Below are 17,131 nucleotides of genomic sequence, written 5' to 3' on the forward strand. Positions count from 1 at the left end.
GACCAGAAGTTCAAGACGAGCCTGGCCAACATAGCAAAACCCTGTCTCTACTAAAAATACAAAAAATTAGCCAAGTGTGGTGGTGTGTGTCTGTAGTCCCAGCTACTTCGGGGGCTGAGGCACGAGAATCACTTGAACCCGAGGGGCAGAGGTTGCAGTGAGCTGTAATAGCACCACTGCATTCCAGCCTGGGCAACAGAGCGAGACCATGTCTCAAAAAATAAATAAATAAATAAATAAATATAAAAATAAAGTGACTGGAAGAGTAGCAGGCATATAAAAAGCACTGAAAGATGAAAATGACGGTATGTATTCATGGTGTCTCAGGTATAGAGATTTAGCAAATACTGAGAGATGCAGTAGTCAGAGTACAGTTATCCAATTTTGGATTCAGAATTTAAAGCCCTCACAGTTTTGTAAATCAATATTCACAAAATAATTTTTTATCCGACCGTGTATCCTAGTTTCCTTTGGAAAGTGTTACTCTGAGAGAAGCACGGGGGATTGATTGGTGCTTTTGGAGAACACACTAGATACAAATGTGATACATTTCTATACTCAACTTAGAACACGTGATAATGTAGATTTGTTCATTCATCAAAGACAATCACCCATTATAGTTGTAATTCTCAGTATTTGGCTTCTCTTGTGGATGATCAGTATTATTGTCCTTTCATGGCTATTGGATATGCTTTTTAGGTCTATCAAAAACAAAAGTCTCTGAAGTGACACTGGTACAAGCAATTCACTTGAATTTCTAAAAACAGATAAAATATAATGGACCAGAGTGTGATTGAGTTACTTCTAAATTCCTTGAATCCCCAATGTTTCATGCAAACTTTCAAGTTTTACGCATATTTGCATTTTCTTAGGGGAGGGTCTGCTGCTTTCATTAGATATTCAAAAGGAAGAAGCACTGAACCAAACCTAATTATCTTTTCAAATAGAAATTGAACATAGGCTATGACAAAATGGGTATATAGTAAGGTTAATAAACTATTAATAGAAACATAAAATCAGGAACATAAGAGACCAATTAAAACTTATGATACCCACATGGGGCCCATAGCTCTGTCAAACCAATGGAGACATAGTGTGCAGTATTTAGACTATGAGAACAGTCATATTCCAGGTTAGATACATACAAGTTGAGAAGCACAACACAGGATTTTCTGCATCCATGCCAGGAAACCTGGTGGTTAACAGAGAACCCAGGCAGCTTTGGGGGATGTCCTATCCTAAGACAACTGGCCAATAACTACACACATAGAGCACCTCACAAATGATTGTATTTTTTTTTCTTTTTTTTGAGACGGAGTCTCGCTCTCTCACCCAGGCTGGAGTGCAGTGGCGCGATCTTGGCTCACTGCAGGCTCCGCCCCCCGGGGTTCACGCCATTCTCCTGCCTCAGCTTCCCACGTAGCTGGGACTACAGGCGCCCGCCACCTCGCCCGGCTAATTTTTTGTATTTTTAATAGAGACGGGGTTTCACCGTGGTAGCCAGGATGGTCTCAATCTCCTGACCTCGTGATCCACCCGCCTCAGCCTCCCAAAGTGCTGAGATTAGAGGCGTGAGCCACCGCGCCCGGCCCAAATGATTGTATTCTACATAAAGACAAATTTCTGCTAAAACCTGACATTTGTTTCTTCTGATCTGAATGTTTGTTTAGGTGACCTATAGCATTGATGGCTGCATCAGGAATCTCCACATGGCAGAGGCCCCTGCCGATCTGGAACAGCCCACCTCCAGCTTCCATGTTGGGACATGTTTTGCAAATGCTCAGAAGGGAACATATTTTGACGGAACTGGTTTTGCCAAAGCAGGTAAGGCCTTTCATTTCCTTCCTGTTGATTATTAACTAGATACAAATACTAACTTCTTGCTAGTACCAAATAATAAAAGTTCCTAGAGTCCTAAACTGGTATCCTTTATTTAAGCCAAAAACAAACTTACGGAAGTAATTTCAAAAATGCCTCTTAAAAATTCATGGATCTGATCCTGATAAGAATTGATAGAAGAAATAAAGTAAAGGTCTATTTAGAGAATTTATCCTATCTCCTTCACTGGAGATTAAGAACAGCAAAATAAATAATTTTGCAGGAACACTCATATGTTTATACTATGTTGTTTTTTTACCTTCCAGTTTCTGGAGATGAGATATGATTTTTTTCTTCTTTTCAATTCCCTGCAAGGCTGTATTTCATAATCTCCTCCCCATCAACACACACTCATACACACAATGCATACCCGTGTCCCTTTCTTGTTGATGGTGACAATGACTGGCATCTTTCCTGGCTTTCTCCACTCCGTTTCCAATGAACATTTCCAGTATGGTTTTATATCACTGGTCGTGAAGGTACAGTTAGGAAAAAGAAATAGGAAATAACCTCTACGTAATAATTTTTTAATCCTTTAATTTTTAATTTTTGTGGGTACACAGTGGGTGTATATATTTATGGGTGACCTGAGATATTTTGATGTAGGCATGCAATGCATAATAATCATATCAGAGTAAATGGGGTGTCCATCACCTCAAACATGTATCCTTTATGTTTCAAACAATCTAATTATACTCTTTTAGTTATTTTTAAATGTACAATTATTATTATTTTTTTTTTTTACTGTAGTTACCTTGTGCTAGCGAATACTAAATCTTATTCAAACTATTTTTGTATCATTAACCATCCCTACTCCTCCCTGCCACTAACCTTCCCAACCTCTGGTAACTATCCTTCTACTTTCTATCTCCATGAGTTCAATTGCTTTAATTTTTAGCTCCCACAGATAAATGAGAACATGTGATGTTTGCCTTTGTGTGCCTGGCTTATTTCACTTAACATAATGACCTCGAGAACCACCCATGTTGTTGCAGATGGCAGGATCTCATTCTTTCTTATGGCTTATTCATATCCATTATGTATATGTACCACATTTTCTTTATCCATTCATCTGCTGATGGACACTTAGGTGGCTTCCAAATCTTGGCTATTGTAAATAGTGCTGCAGTAAACGTGGGAGTGCATAATATCTCTTCGATATTCTTTTGGGTATGTATGTTAGAGTGGAATTGATGGATCATATGGTAGCTCTATTTTTGGTGTTTTGAGGAACCTCCAAACTGTTCTACATAGCAGTTGCACTAGTTTACACTCCCACCAACAGTGTACAAGGGTTCCCTTTTCTCCACGCCCTCGTCAGCATTCGTTATTGCCTGTCTTTTGGATAAAGCCATTTTAACCTGGGTGAGAGGATAGCTCATTGTAGTTTTGATTGGCATTTCTCCGATGATCAGTGATGTTGAGCACCTTTTCATGTACCTGTTTGCCATCTGAATATCTTCGTTTGAGAAATGTCTATCCAAATCTTGTACCCATTTTTAGATAGGATTGTTAGATTTTTTTCCCATAGAATTGTTTGAATTCCTTTTATATTCTGGTTATTAATCCCTTCTCAGATGGGTAGTTTGCAAATATTTTATCCCATTCTGTGGGTTGTCACTTCACTTTGTTGATTGTTTACTTTGCTGTGCAGAAGCTTTTTAACTTGATGTGATCCCATTTGTCTATTTTTACTTTGGTTGCCTGTGCTTGTGGGTATTACTCAGGAAGTCTTTGCCCATTTCAATGTCCTGGAGAATTTCCCCAGTGTTTTATTGTAATAGTTTCATAGTTGGATCTCTTAGATTCAAGTCTCTAATCCACTTTGATTTGATTTTTGTATACGGCGAGAGATAGGGATCTAGTTTCATTCTTCCGCATATGAATATCCAGTTTTCCCAGCACCATTTATTGAAGAGACTGTCCTTTCCCTAATGTATGTTCTTAGAACCTCTATGGAAAATGCGTTCACTGTAGATGTATGGATTTATTTCTGGCTTCTCTATTCTTTTGCACTGGTCTATGTGCCTGTTTTTATGCCAGTACTATGCCGTTTGGGTTACTATCGTTCTGTGGTATAATTTGAAGTCCGGTAATGTAATTCTTCCAATTTTGTTCTTTTTGCATAGGATAGCTGTGGCTATTCTGGGTTTCACATGAATTTTAGGAATTTTTTCTATTTCTGTGAAGAATCTCATTGGTATTTTAATAGGGATTATATTAAATCTGCAGATTGCTCTGGGTAGTATGGACATTTTAACAATATTGATTCTTCCAATCCATTAACATGGAATATCTTATTTTTGTGCCCTCTTGAATTTCTTGCATCACCGTTTTATAGTTTTTATTGTACTTTCCTCTAAGATCTGGAACACGACAAGGATGCCCACTCCCACCACTGTTATTCAACATAGTATTGGAAGTCCTAGCTAGAGCAGTCAGACAAGAGAAAAAAGTAAACGACATCCAACGAAGAAGTCAAATTATCCTTGTTGGCAAATGATATGATTTTGTATTTGGAAAAGCCTAAAGACCCCACCAAAAAGCCATTAGGACGGATAAATTCAGTAAAGCTGCAGGATACAAAGTCAACCTACAAAAATCAGTAACATTTCTATATGCCAACAGCAAACAATCAGAAAAAGAAATCAAGAAAGTAATCCCATTTACAGTAGCTACAAATAAAATAAAATACTAAGAAATTAACCAAAGAAGTGAAAGATCTCTACAATGAAAACTGCATAATAATTTTTAAAATGTGCAATTAATATACTTTAAGATAGAACATTCAGTCCCATGGTATCATAGAAATATGTGTATGTTCATTGGAAATAAACTAATAAGCACATAATATGTGGAGATTATGATGGGAAACAGAGAAATAAGAAACATAGTTCTTTCTATCAAGAATATATTATCAACTGGTAAGAAATGGAAAGAAGGCAAGTAAAAATGATTAAAGACAAAAAAAGTTCTGTAGATACTTAGAAAAAAAGATTAATTTTGTTTGGAGAAATCAGGGAACGTTTCATGGAGGAATCAGCATTTGAGCAAGGCTTCAGGTGATTTTAACACTCCCATACAAAGTAGTGGGTGATAGAAGAGTAAGAGCCTCCACCAAAATATAGGTAGGAAACCTCACCTACACAGAAGCAGAAAACAGAAAAACACAGGATATGTTAAATATTGAAACATTACAGGTTAGGCTGAACCCCGAATTCCATGTGCTATGAAAGTCTAAAAGCTTCCCCCAAGATTTCTGCAAATTCACAGATGGCTGGCGTTCTCTTAGTCAAATTATGACAAGTTTCAGCTTCAGCTTTTGCACTTAATGGATCGACTTGCCATCCTGCCTGGGCTCTTATAATTCTGGATCAAACCAAACCAGAAAATTCTTACTCACTTCCTCTGTTTCTAATGGCCCTTGCCATCCCCTGAACACACAGTGTAATACAATTTACATAAGACTTGGGTGGTCAGAAGAGATCACTTCACTGGAAAACATACAGTTCATCTTAACCTTTGACATCTTTGTTCTTAAAAGTTTTCCAGCGACCCAATCACTGGGGCTTTTTATTGGCCTCTTCATTCCTTCTGTCCTCAGCCGAACTTCCTCATGTCATTCCTCTCTTCTCCTTACTTCTCCCTTTTTGTTTTATTTTGCAGAACAATTCAGCTTCTTCTACCCTTTACTTTACTTTTTTATTTATTTACAGAAGGGGTGTCCCTATGTTGCCCAGGCACAACTGGCTAGCTTTTATTCATAAAATCTGCTATAAACCCACCTTTGCCAATCCAAACCCATCAAGGTTCTCAGTAGAACGAAAGTCTTTCACGTAACAGCTACCATCCTTCATTGGAGACAGCCGTGGCTACACATAGCATTTATTTCTTGCCTAATAAATAGAAGCCCTGGAGAAAATTCCCCTGAGTATTTCCCTGATACTCAGTTCAGTTGGTGTGGTCTAGACAGATCTTAACATATCACTTTGTTCCTAAGTGGCGTATCTTAAATACTTGCTCAAAGATTAAAAAAAAAAATCAAAGAGTCAAATATGGAAAATCATAGAGAAAATAATTAACTGGATGAACAAGATAAGTCTATTTATGTCCCAGAAGCTTCCCATCAACATTGTACTTACAGTTTCTCTCTTTATTAATAAAATATGTGGCAACCTTTGAACCCTTTCAGATGATTGTGGCACCATTTAGTGTGCCCCACTAAAACTTTACTGAAAAATAACTGAAATGTTTTTCTTAACCCAACAGAGAGACTTCTAAGATATTAATACCTGACAGTGAGATTATTTGAGTCAATCTCAGTGTGTATCCATTTATTCAAATAATATATATTAAACCTTCATGTTGTGCCAGATACTTTGGTAAGCACAGGGATGAACTGGTGAAAAATATAGACAATGCCCTTGATCTCATAGCATGTACATTCTAAAAGGGAAGGTAGCCCAGAAAATAAGCAATAACTATGGAGTGTGTTACACGATGCAATGGTGGAAGATAGGCCAGGCAAGATCTGATACTTACAGCTCTCATTAGGATTAGCTAGCATTTGAATTGAAATACAATAAAAAGTCATGCATTGTACATGTTTGAATTAACAATCCCCATACTCTAATCCACAATATTTTAAAATCTTCATTTTACAGTTGGTGGATTCAAAGTGGGATTGGACCTTCTTGTAGAATTTGAATTCCGCACAAGTAGAACGACTGGAGTTCTTCTGGGGATCAGTAGTCAAAAAATGGATGGAATGGGTATTGAAATGATTGATGAAAAGGTGAGTGTCAGCAATCCAAACATTTCTGATTTCTTCATGATATTGTTGATGTGTAGATATCGTTCATGTGTGGGGAACTCGAATATTTCGAAGCCCGGTTGTATTCTTTGTTGGGAGAAAGCTAAATTGTATGTTTTCATCCTTCTGGATTATTTCAATTTGTGTATGTTTTCAGCATGTTGCAGGCCAGTATAAACTTTAAATGCATTAATTCTACAGCAAGCCAATTATGTTGACTAATAATGAACCAAATAGTTTGAGATCTCAAGTACTTACTGTGTTGCTGTAAATACACTCTTCTACTCCTCTTAAGGAACACACAGTCTATGAAACTATTGACTCCAGTGGGAGAAAAGGCGGAGGTGTGGATCATCTAAAATTAGTCTGCCTCTTTTAACAGGCTAGGCATCTCTTAGAAGTCAAGGTAGCCAACTGACATATCAGTTTCTCAATTTTTTTTAAAAAGCATCCAGCTACCATTTCAAAAAACAGCAAATTTATAAAAGTAGTGTGTCAGTTTGATAATAATTGATAATCAAATTCTAAACACCTCTTTCAGCCCTGCAGTGAGACAACTTTGCACTATAGGCAGCAGGTAAAAAGAGAAGGCAAAACAAGAAATTTCACAAGTTTTCTATTTGGTTATTAAATAGGAATCATACTTCAACTCAGTTCATGTTTCCACCCTTAGTGTTGCCTCCCAAGAAGAAAAATCACATAGTGACCTAAAATATTTTTTTCTTGCTTTCTTCCTCCTTCTGCTCAATTTTCAAACTGTCCTCCGACAAAGGTAATATAGGAAAAAAGATCCACCAGCTTAGAGGTAAAAAAGAGTGAACAAATAAGTAACACAATAGTTTTACCAAATTTTCAAGACACACTTTTACTACATCTTTTTCAAGTAAGCTTCTTTTCATCACATGCTCTTAAGGGCAGTTACCATCAATATGTCACTATCATGTGCATTTCTCACCAAGCTCCTTTTACATGCAAAAGCCTGTTACACAAACTCCACCCAATATAGTAAACATTTCAGTAATAATTACATCAGTAGAGTTTACAAACTTTTCACCTATTTACTTGAATTTTTAATCTTCTTTTTTAAGACTTCATTTCTTTTCTTTTACCTTGTCAAATGTGCTGCCAAACTGATTAATGTTTTTAATGTTTCAATATGTTTCGTTTCTTCACCAGCTTCAAAAGAATTCTGTCATCTCAAATTTCAGGGGCCTTGCCACATTACTAAAAACAGATTTTTCTCATTTAGACCAGAACTTCTAATCTAAGTTCTTCATTGTTAGGAATTTAACTGGCCTTCTGGCTCAGGTCTTTGGCACCTGTGACATGAAACGGGCTCCAAAATGTAATTTATGTAACTCTCAATCTTGTATATAAAACGAAATCCATGAAGGAAAAAAATATAATTAAAACATCAAAAGTTTAAAATTTAAAAAATCCTTTACTTTGAATTTGTAAACCAAATTAATGAGTCACTTGAAACAGTATCTTTTAAGAAAATTTTATAAGGTTCAGTAAGAACTCTCACATTCTAAAAAGATCTGAGGTAGAATTTTTCCCTGTGTACACTAGGTCCTTTTCTTGTCACCTGGCCTCAAATTTTTCTGAAAGCAGAATTATTACCAGCTTTACATATCTTGCCTATTAACTAACTCCCAACAATGCCCCAAAGCAAAGAACATAATTTGTGACTCCTGGTGATTAGATTTATACTTTAATTTCTGTCGTTTTAAAATTTTTTTCAATATGCCCAGTTACATCCATTTCAAGTGATCCTGGCAGATGTCTTTCCTAGAGACCTGATAATTTGTATGTGGGAACCATCATGATACTTCTTTAATGAAACCATCTGTGACTGTTCTATTTCCTACTTTCCAGTTGATGTTTCATGTGGACAATGGAGCGGGCAGATTCACCGCTGTCTATGATGGTGGGGTTCCAGGGCATTTGTGTGATGGACAATGGCATAAAGTCACTGCCAACAAGATCAAACACCGCATTGAGCTCACAGTCGACGGGAACCAGGTGGAAGCCCAAAGCCCAAATCCAGCATCTACATCAGCTGACACAAATGACCCTCTGTTTGTTGGAGGCTTCCCAGGTGAGTGTTGGCTATCCCAGCAACAATTTCTTTGCTCTCTTATGTTAGTGGTTTTGAAAACATTTATATTTACATGTGTCTAAGAATGTGTGTTTATGTGTACTTGCTTCCTAGCTTTAGAATCTGCTTAGAATCTGTACCTTACCTAAAATTTCCAGTGTGTAAAATGAACATATTACTTATATAAACCACATGGGACTGAACTTTTCATGAGAGCCCCCAAAGTTTCCTTTGTGGAGAGATTGAAGCTAGAGGAAATGAATTTGGCTTATAAAAGATATGAAGCATTTAACAGCAATTGGAGCCAAACTTGGTGTTCTTTCTGATTTTTTTTAAATTAATATACCAGAGGAATCATAAAATGTTATGGAACTTATTTCCTCAAGTTCTGGAAATCATTGGGTTAAACATAGCTAATAATTTCCCCCTTATGTTATTATAGAGTTTATATTTATATTACAAAGAAACCCAAGCAATAAATCCTCATTCAAAGTCCCTCTCTAGCACATTAAATATAGCATGTGAACTGTAGAGATTTACCTAAAGTGCCCATAAACAAGAGTGGCCAACTTGATGAGAAGTAAGCCAAGTGCCTCTTAATAAGTACTGTAATAACATAGCCTCCTGGAATGGTCTTTCATCATTTTGTTAAGAGGGACTTTTGTCCCTGTTTATATAAAGCTCCTTTGCTTAATGAAACAAGCAAAATGTATATTCAGCAATTGTTGACAGAGCAATGTTGATAGAAATGCAATGGGGGCCCAATGACAGCTCCTCTTTCCAAAGTGGCTTCTGGTTTTAAAAATATCTTCTTTTGCTTCAATCAGGATAAATTCCAAGATATTATGAAGGAGGTAATGTACTTCTCCATTCAGTCTGTGAAATGGGATCCTAATTAACACCTAGTAGGCCTACTGAAACAAGCACCTCTATAATAAGAGGAAGATTCTACATGAATATCCAACCTACTTAACCTTTAGGGATTTATTTTTACAATGTAAGAAAGTGATAAAGTCACCTTCAGAAAGTTCTAAGTCAGTACTTAAAAGTATTTGATCAATTGCTTTGTTTCATGAAGCAACATTTTACAATTTTAAGTCACAACTGTAAATTTCTTCATCCCAAACCAAGTTATTTCATGTCTTAAGATGTATAATTCTAGATGTTTTCATATTTTATAACTATTAAAACGTTGAGGCTGGGCATGGTGGCTTAGGCCTGTAATCCCAACACTTTGGAATTACACTTTGGGCATAGATGGGCAGATCTCTTGAGCCCAGGAGTTGGAGAGCAGCCTGCGCAACACGGCGAAGGAAGGATCGCTTGAGCCCAGGAGGTTGAGGCTGCAGTAAGCCTTGATTGCGCCATTTTACTCCAGCCTAGGCAACAGAGCAAGAACCTGTCTCAAAAAATACTTAAGTTGATCTTTCTCTACAATTGTATTAGTAAGGCTAAAAACAAAACCACTAACTTGGCATAAAACAGCATTCCAATTTAATCTCAAGCTAACAGTCGACTTTGAAACATGCTCTTAATATTTGGTGTAGGAGCATTTCAAAGCTGAGCCCTCTTGCGTTGCCTTTTTCAGATGACCTCAAGCAGTTTGGCCTGACAACCAGCATTCGGTTCCGAGGTTGCATCAGATCCCTGAAGCTCACCAAGGGCACGGGCAAGCCACTGGAGGTTAATTTTGCCAAGGCCCTGGAACTGAGGGGTGTTCAACCTGTATCATGCCCAGCCAACTAATAAAAATAAGTGTAACCCCAGGAAGAGTCTGTCAAAACAAGTATATCAAGTAAAACAAATATATTTTACCTATATATGTTAATTAAACTAATTTGTGCATGTACATAGAATTCTTTCTGTATTCAGATGGTGCTAATTCAGACTCCAGACTGAATTTTAATTCAAGTTCTTTCTCAAGTCTATAAATATTAAACTGATTATTTCATTCTGAATAGTTGCCTGTTTTGTGTGATTTTAAGGATAAAAGGTAACTGGCCATAAATTGTTGAATTTGCAACATGCCCTCCAGTCATCTCAAGGAAAGAGTTCAGATGTAATTTATGGAGGCAATTTTTTTTTTAACTTTTTTACTCCTATTAATACTTTTATCATCCTTTACCATGTATGACAGCTTTGGCCTTCTGTCCAAGCCACTGACAGCAAGTGAATTTGGCATGTGTGATTGGGAGGAAATCAGTTTCCTTACTCTATTTATGAAAGAATTAGCACATCATTTTCCTGACCCAAGTTCATTATTAGAGAGTTTAACTAGCCGTATGAGTGAATAGCTTTTTATGCTGAAGGTAGAGGGTATAGATCAGATTCAGGCCAGAAAGCTTAATTACTTGATTTTCTTATTTGATAATGATTTATGGGCTTTGGGGAGATGCCAGAACCAAGCTTATGAATGACAACTAAGCACACATTTGATACTACAGTACTAAGATTTGGGGCTCTCTAAGCCTACAGTGAATATCACAATTTACACCTACGTGGAGAGGAATAATGCTGAAATGCATTTGTACTTATCAGGAAACAATAAACCAGAACTTAAAAGGCATACTTCATTGAGTCTTTTGGAGTTGTAATTTGACCTAACAAATTCATTTTCTAAATACGTTCTGTGTTTTGTTCTCCTTTTACCCATTACATCAGTCATCTTCAAAGAGCTCTGTGAGAAGACTGGCCTTGATTTTATTCACCAGCTTAAAAAGGAAACGTTTCATTTGCCATCTTTAGTAGACAATACTTGCAGTCTAATAATTCAGAACATGTAAAAGAACAGGAAACTTCTTTCTCCTTAGGAAATTTTAGCAAAAAAGAATAATCATCTCTGACAACGTTATCCAGTAGGGGAAGGAAGGTGCTGTTTCCAATCGAGGTGATGGCTGATGGCTGACATACTCACTATTTCACCACCATCCTGTTGCTTAATACAATTTGTACACACAACTTTATTCTAGAGAAGCAATTCTCAAGCTTGGCTCAGTGTTTTTAAAAACCTGCCTATGCTTTAGAAAAGTGCCTAGGGAGTTTTAAAAAAATCTAGTACCTGGTCCAGTGATTCTGATTTTGTCTAGGACATAGCCAGAGCATAATGTTTTGTTTTTTCTTTGAGACAGGGTCTTATGTTGTCACCCAGGCAGGAGTGCAATGGCATCATCTTGGCTCACTGCAGCCTCAACCTCCCAGTTCAAGTGATCCTCCTGCCTCACTCCCCAAGTAGCTGGGACTACAGGTGGGCACTACCACGCCCAGCTAATTTTTATATTTTTAGTAGAGAAGGGTTTCACCATGTTGCCCAGGCTGGTCTCGAACTCCTGAGCTCAAGCAATCTGCCTGCCTCAGCCTCCCAAAGTGCTAGGATTACTGGCATGAACCACTGTGCCCAGTCAAGCATGAGGATTTTTAAAAACATTCCCAGGCAATTCTAATGTGTTGTTAAGGATGAGAAGAACTATTCTAAAAAGAAACATTATCCTCCATGCCAACAAAGAGTTTTATAGTCATTTGAGAATTCTACTATTAGCTTTGTCTTGGCCATTTCCACACCCATTAAAAATAATAATATTATAGGCCAGGTGCAGTAGGTCACACCTGTAATCCCAGCACTTTGGGAGGCTGAGGCAAGAGGATCACTGGAACCCAGGAGTTTGAGACCAGCCTGGGCAACATAGGGAGACCCTGTCTCTACCAAAAATTTAAAAATTAGCCAGGCATAGTGGCATGCACCTATAGTGCTAGCTACTCCAGGAGGCTGATGCAGGAGGATCGCTTGAGCCTATGAGGTCAAAGCTGCAGTGAGCTGGTGATCATGCCACTGCACTCCAGCCTGGGCAACAGAGCAAGACCCTGTCTCAAATAAAAGATATATCTTTCTATATCAAATATTGAATCTAGTGAATTTAATATATAAAACATTGAATCTAGTGAATATCTTTTAACCAAACTTTAAGAAATAAAACTTTTTGAAAACCAATGTGTTTTAAAAGTGGAAACATACATCTGTACTAAACACTGACATGACTTTTTGGGCTTAATCTGGACACTGAGTGGGATAAACAGGAATAAAGATGTTGGGTTCCTTAGATTAAAAGCTAAAGCCTTCCTTTCTTGAGTCCTGCACAGAAAGATACGTAACAAAACGGAAATCAAAGGTACTTAAATTGGCACTCCTATCAAAATAAAGTCCTCCTTCAGTCAATTTGTACGTAGATGCCTTAGAATGATAGAATGATAGAACTGGATGTGAATTGAGATCAGCGAATACAGTGATTCTCTAGCTAGATATTAAAAGTGCTTTGGGTGCTTAAAAAATCTACATTTGGGCTGGGCACAGTAGCTCACGCCTGTAATCCCAACACTCTGGGAGGCCAAGGCAGGAGGATTGCTTAAGCCCAGGAGTTTGAGACCAGCCTGAACCACATAGAGAGAACTTATCTCTACAAAAAAAAAAAAAAAAAAATTAGCCTGGTGTGGTGGTGCATGCCTGTGGTCCCGATGACTTGGGAAGCTGAGGCGGGAGGTTCACTTGAGCGGGGTGGGTTGAGGCTGCAGTGAGCCAGTGATCGTGACACTATGCTGCAGCCTGGGCAACAAAGCAATGTCCTGTCTCAAAAAAGAAAAAAAAAATTGACATCTGGGTGTCACTCCAGCCCAATTAAACTATAATCTCTGGGTAGGGCCCAGGCATTGGCATTTTCTAAACATCCCCACTTGATTCAAATGTGAAACCAAGACTGAAAACCCCTGGGCTCCTGTCACCTCCACATTTTATGGGGAGGAACTAGAAGGAACTCAAGGATATTTTGATAACTGTGCTCAAAGTCCCACCTTAGTAAAGTTTCCCAATGTTGTCCAGACAGTTGCATCTGGATCCAAGCAGAATTCACTGAATTAGGGTTGGGCAAAACTTGTACCATGCAAAATTCATACTCCAGAGTGAACCATGAATTTGGATAACCAAAAATTGTCCAAACTTTAAGGTTAGAAATAAGGACATTTTGGTTAGGCACGGTGGCTCACGCCTGTAATCCCAGCACTTTGGGAGGCTGAAGCAGGTGGATCACCTGAGGTCAGGAGTTCGAGACCAGCCTGGCCAAGATGGTGAAACCCCGTCTCTACTAACAATACAAAAATTAACCAGGTGTGGTGGCAGGCCCTGTAATCCCAGCTACTCGGGAGGCTGAGGCAGGAGAATCGCTTGAACCCAAGGGGCCGAGGTTGCAGTGAGCCAAGATCATGCCACTGCACTCCAGCCTGGGCGACAGAGTGAGAATCTGTCTCAAAAATAAATAAATAAATAATAAATAAGGATGTTTTATGAAAGGGAAAAGTTTCTTCTCTAGTATTTTTAAATTAATTTCTGACCTCAAAAATCAAATTAGTTCTTATCCCAAAACAAGATAAAATATTTTCTCCACCCAACCTTGTCCCCTCAATGATTTCCTCTCCTCCTGCCACCCATAGCAATTATGAAGAAAGCAGAAGACTTTTCATTTATTTTCCAAATACCCACTCCTACCAGGTTGTCAGCCTTCTTTAAAAAGGTGCTTTGCACTTTAGAAGAAAAACATTTGTGAGGGGACTTTTATTGAAGTTACCATGGTGAACACCACTGACTAAAGAACAGAGCAGATTTCAGCCCCAAAGCACCAGAACACTGGCAGACACTTAAGGCTTCAATTAGCACTTTAAAAAAATCATCACTATTTTCTCCCACTTTGATTTAACCTATTGTCCCCAACTACAGAACTCTTCTAGATTTCCTACTTAATGATGGAGGAAAAGAGGACTTTGACAAATTGAAAATCTCTTGATGTTCTATGAATTATTTGCTGAATTATTTTGTGTCTCATATAATCTATGATTAACATGAAAACAAAACACAATATCATAATCCATTTTTGCAAGCCCTGAGTATAGTCTTTTTTACTACCACTTGCAAAGGATATGACTTAACTGCTAATGCCACTTTTTAGTCTCATTTTTAAAGTCTTTTAATCTCAGTTAAATTAAGAGAGATATAAAAACATATGCACTTCTTTTCCTTTGCTCAACTGAGATTAATACATGCCTCACACCCAAAGTGAACCTGGAGGGAAGAAATGCCCCAGGCTGGACCCTAAGTTCCAACATGATTTAGGAATCTTGGCATGCAGGGTGGTGGCTCAGACTCATTCTTTGGCCTTTGTGCCAGTTACCTAACTGAGCATGATGTTTGTGCCCATTATTGATATGAGGGTGTTATGGGCTGAACCTTGTCCCCGCAAAACTCATGTGTCAAAGTTCTAAACCCCAGTACTTCAAAAAGTGACTCTATTTGGAGACAGGACCTTTAAAGAGGTAATTAAGGTGAAATGAGGTCACATGGATGGGCCCTGATTCAATATGACTGATATAAGAATTTGAGAAGAGATTGGGACACAGATAGGCATAGAGAGAAAACCACGTGAAGGTGAAGAGAGAAGACGGCCGTCCACAAGCCAAAGAGAGAAGCCTCCAGAAGAAACTGACCTTTCCAACACCTTGATGTCAAACTTCTAGCCTCCAGAATTATGAAAAAATAAATCTCCATTGTTTATGCCACCCAGTCTGTGTTACTTCATAATGGTGGCCCTAGAAAACTAAGATGGAGTGTTTCTTCACTAAAAAAATACAAATAATAATATTTTAAAATTTTAAAGTATCAGCACATTTCAGGTTCTCTGAAGAGTGACATGTAGATCATAGAAGTCCATTATTTTGAACAGTGACCATTATCACTTATGTAATGATTAGAAAAATTTTAAGAATAAAAAAATAAAGGCACATTCATAACATACTTAAGAAAGTTGTTTTATATATTCTTGGGGATATTAGAAATAGCTACATTCAGTTATAAATCAGAGAATTAATACTATCACTTTTTGAATGTTTTGGTAGAATGGGCTCTCTTGAGAGCTGGTTTTGCATCTTCAGGTTTGAAGAACTGCTCATTCACCCTTGGACAAATTAAGGCCCTGTTTTATTTAGAAAAGTTATCTCCCTGAAGCTCTACACTTCTGCAGGAACTCACCTAGAGATAGAAAAGGTGGTAGCAGTAGAAGAAGTGACAAGTAGTTAGACACTGATTTATTTTGAAGGTTGAGTTAGGCTATTTTTGCATCACTATAAAGAAATATATGAGGCTGGGTAATTTATAAAGGAAAGAGGTTTAATTGGCTCACAGTTCTGCAGGCTGTACAAGAAGCATGGTGCCAACATCTGCTCGGCTTCTGCTGAGGGCTTCGGGAAGCTTACAGTCACGATGTAAGGCGACAGGAAGATGGCCCATCACATGGCGAGAATGGGGAGCAAGAGAGAGAGAAGGAGGTCTCAGACTCTTAAACAACCAGATCTCCATGAACTAACTGAGCAAGAGCTCACGTGTCACCAACGGGGTGGTGCTAAACCATGCATGATGGATCTGCCCCCATGATCCAATCACCTCCCATGAGGCCCCACCTTCAACATTGCAAATCACATTTCAACATGAGATTTGAAGGGGACAAACGTCCAAACCATATCAAAGGTGGACTAGTGCTTCCTGTAGGATCACCTATGGAGTGTGACAAAATAAGGTACTGATAACTTGTGATCATCCGGAAGGATAGAGTAGGTATTACTGGGGGATGTGAGTGGAGTAGGCTTTTTGTGGAAAACATAACACAGAATTTAGTTTTAGACATGTTTAATCTAAACTACTCAGTAGGTATCTAAGTGCATCATGCCACAGGCAGTTGAACATAAGGGTCTGCAGTTCAAGAAAAAGATCCAAACTACAGATATAAATATGGGAATCATGAGAATATTGATGTTACTTATAACCACAAGACTGAGCGCGATCACTAAGGGAGTGAGTGTAGGGGGAGGACTATGGATACACTCCTACATTAAGAGTATTAAGAGTATGGGTATAAGAAACATTATTCAGAACTTAGAAATAGGCAAAATAAATATCTGGATATTCTTTCAGTGCAGTACTTACCGGGCTTGTCTTTCTATCAACTGGTCGGTTTTACAACTCCATACAGGCAAAGGTTAACTTGCAGGTTTTTGTCTAGTACGGATGCAAACAAGTTCTGTCTGGCAGAGAGATAACCCCAAAGGTAACAGTTTTGTATTGAGAAATCTTATCCTAATATCCTTTTATGAAATGTGTGAGACTGCATGCGTGCACGTGTGTGTGTGTGTGTAGCTTCTCAAATTCTTATACAAGTTTTAACATTTTATTGGTTCCCTCATGGATTAAGTTAAATAAAATCTTTGATATGAGTTCACACTATCTTTGCCTGAGAGTCATAAATTTTTTA

General features: G+C 38.0%; 1 protein-coding gene across 1 annotated transcript in view; it reads left to right on the plus strand.

Moving 5' to 3' along the window:
* The window catches only part of LAMA2 (laminin subunit alpha 2), a 630,974-nt gene extending 620,227 nt beyond the window's left edge, over positions 1-10,747 (plus strand). The window contains exons 62-65 of the mRNA XM_030809663.1: positions 1,671-1,824; positions 6,543-6,673; positions 8,570-8,792; positions 10,381-10,747. Of these exons, the coding sequence (XP_030665523.1) occupies positions 1,671-1,824; positions 6,543-6,673; positions 8,570-8,792; positions 10,381-10,538 (666 nt within the window). The 3' untranslated portion in view covers positions 10,539-10,747. The remainder of the gene's footprint in view (positions 1-1,670; positions 1,825-6,542; positions 6,674-8,569; positions 8,793-10,380) is intronic.
* The last annotated feature ends 6,384 nt before the right edge of the window (positions 10,748-17,131 follow it).

This window comes from Nomascus leucogenys, chromosome 3 (genome assembly GCF_006542625.1).
Source record: "Nomascus leucogenys isolate Asia chromosome 3, Asia_NLE_v1, whole genome shotgun sequence".
NCBI lineage: Eukaryota > Metazoa > Chordata > Mammalia > Primates > Hylobatidae > Nomascus > Nomascus leucogenys.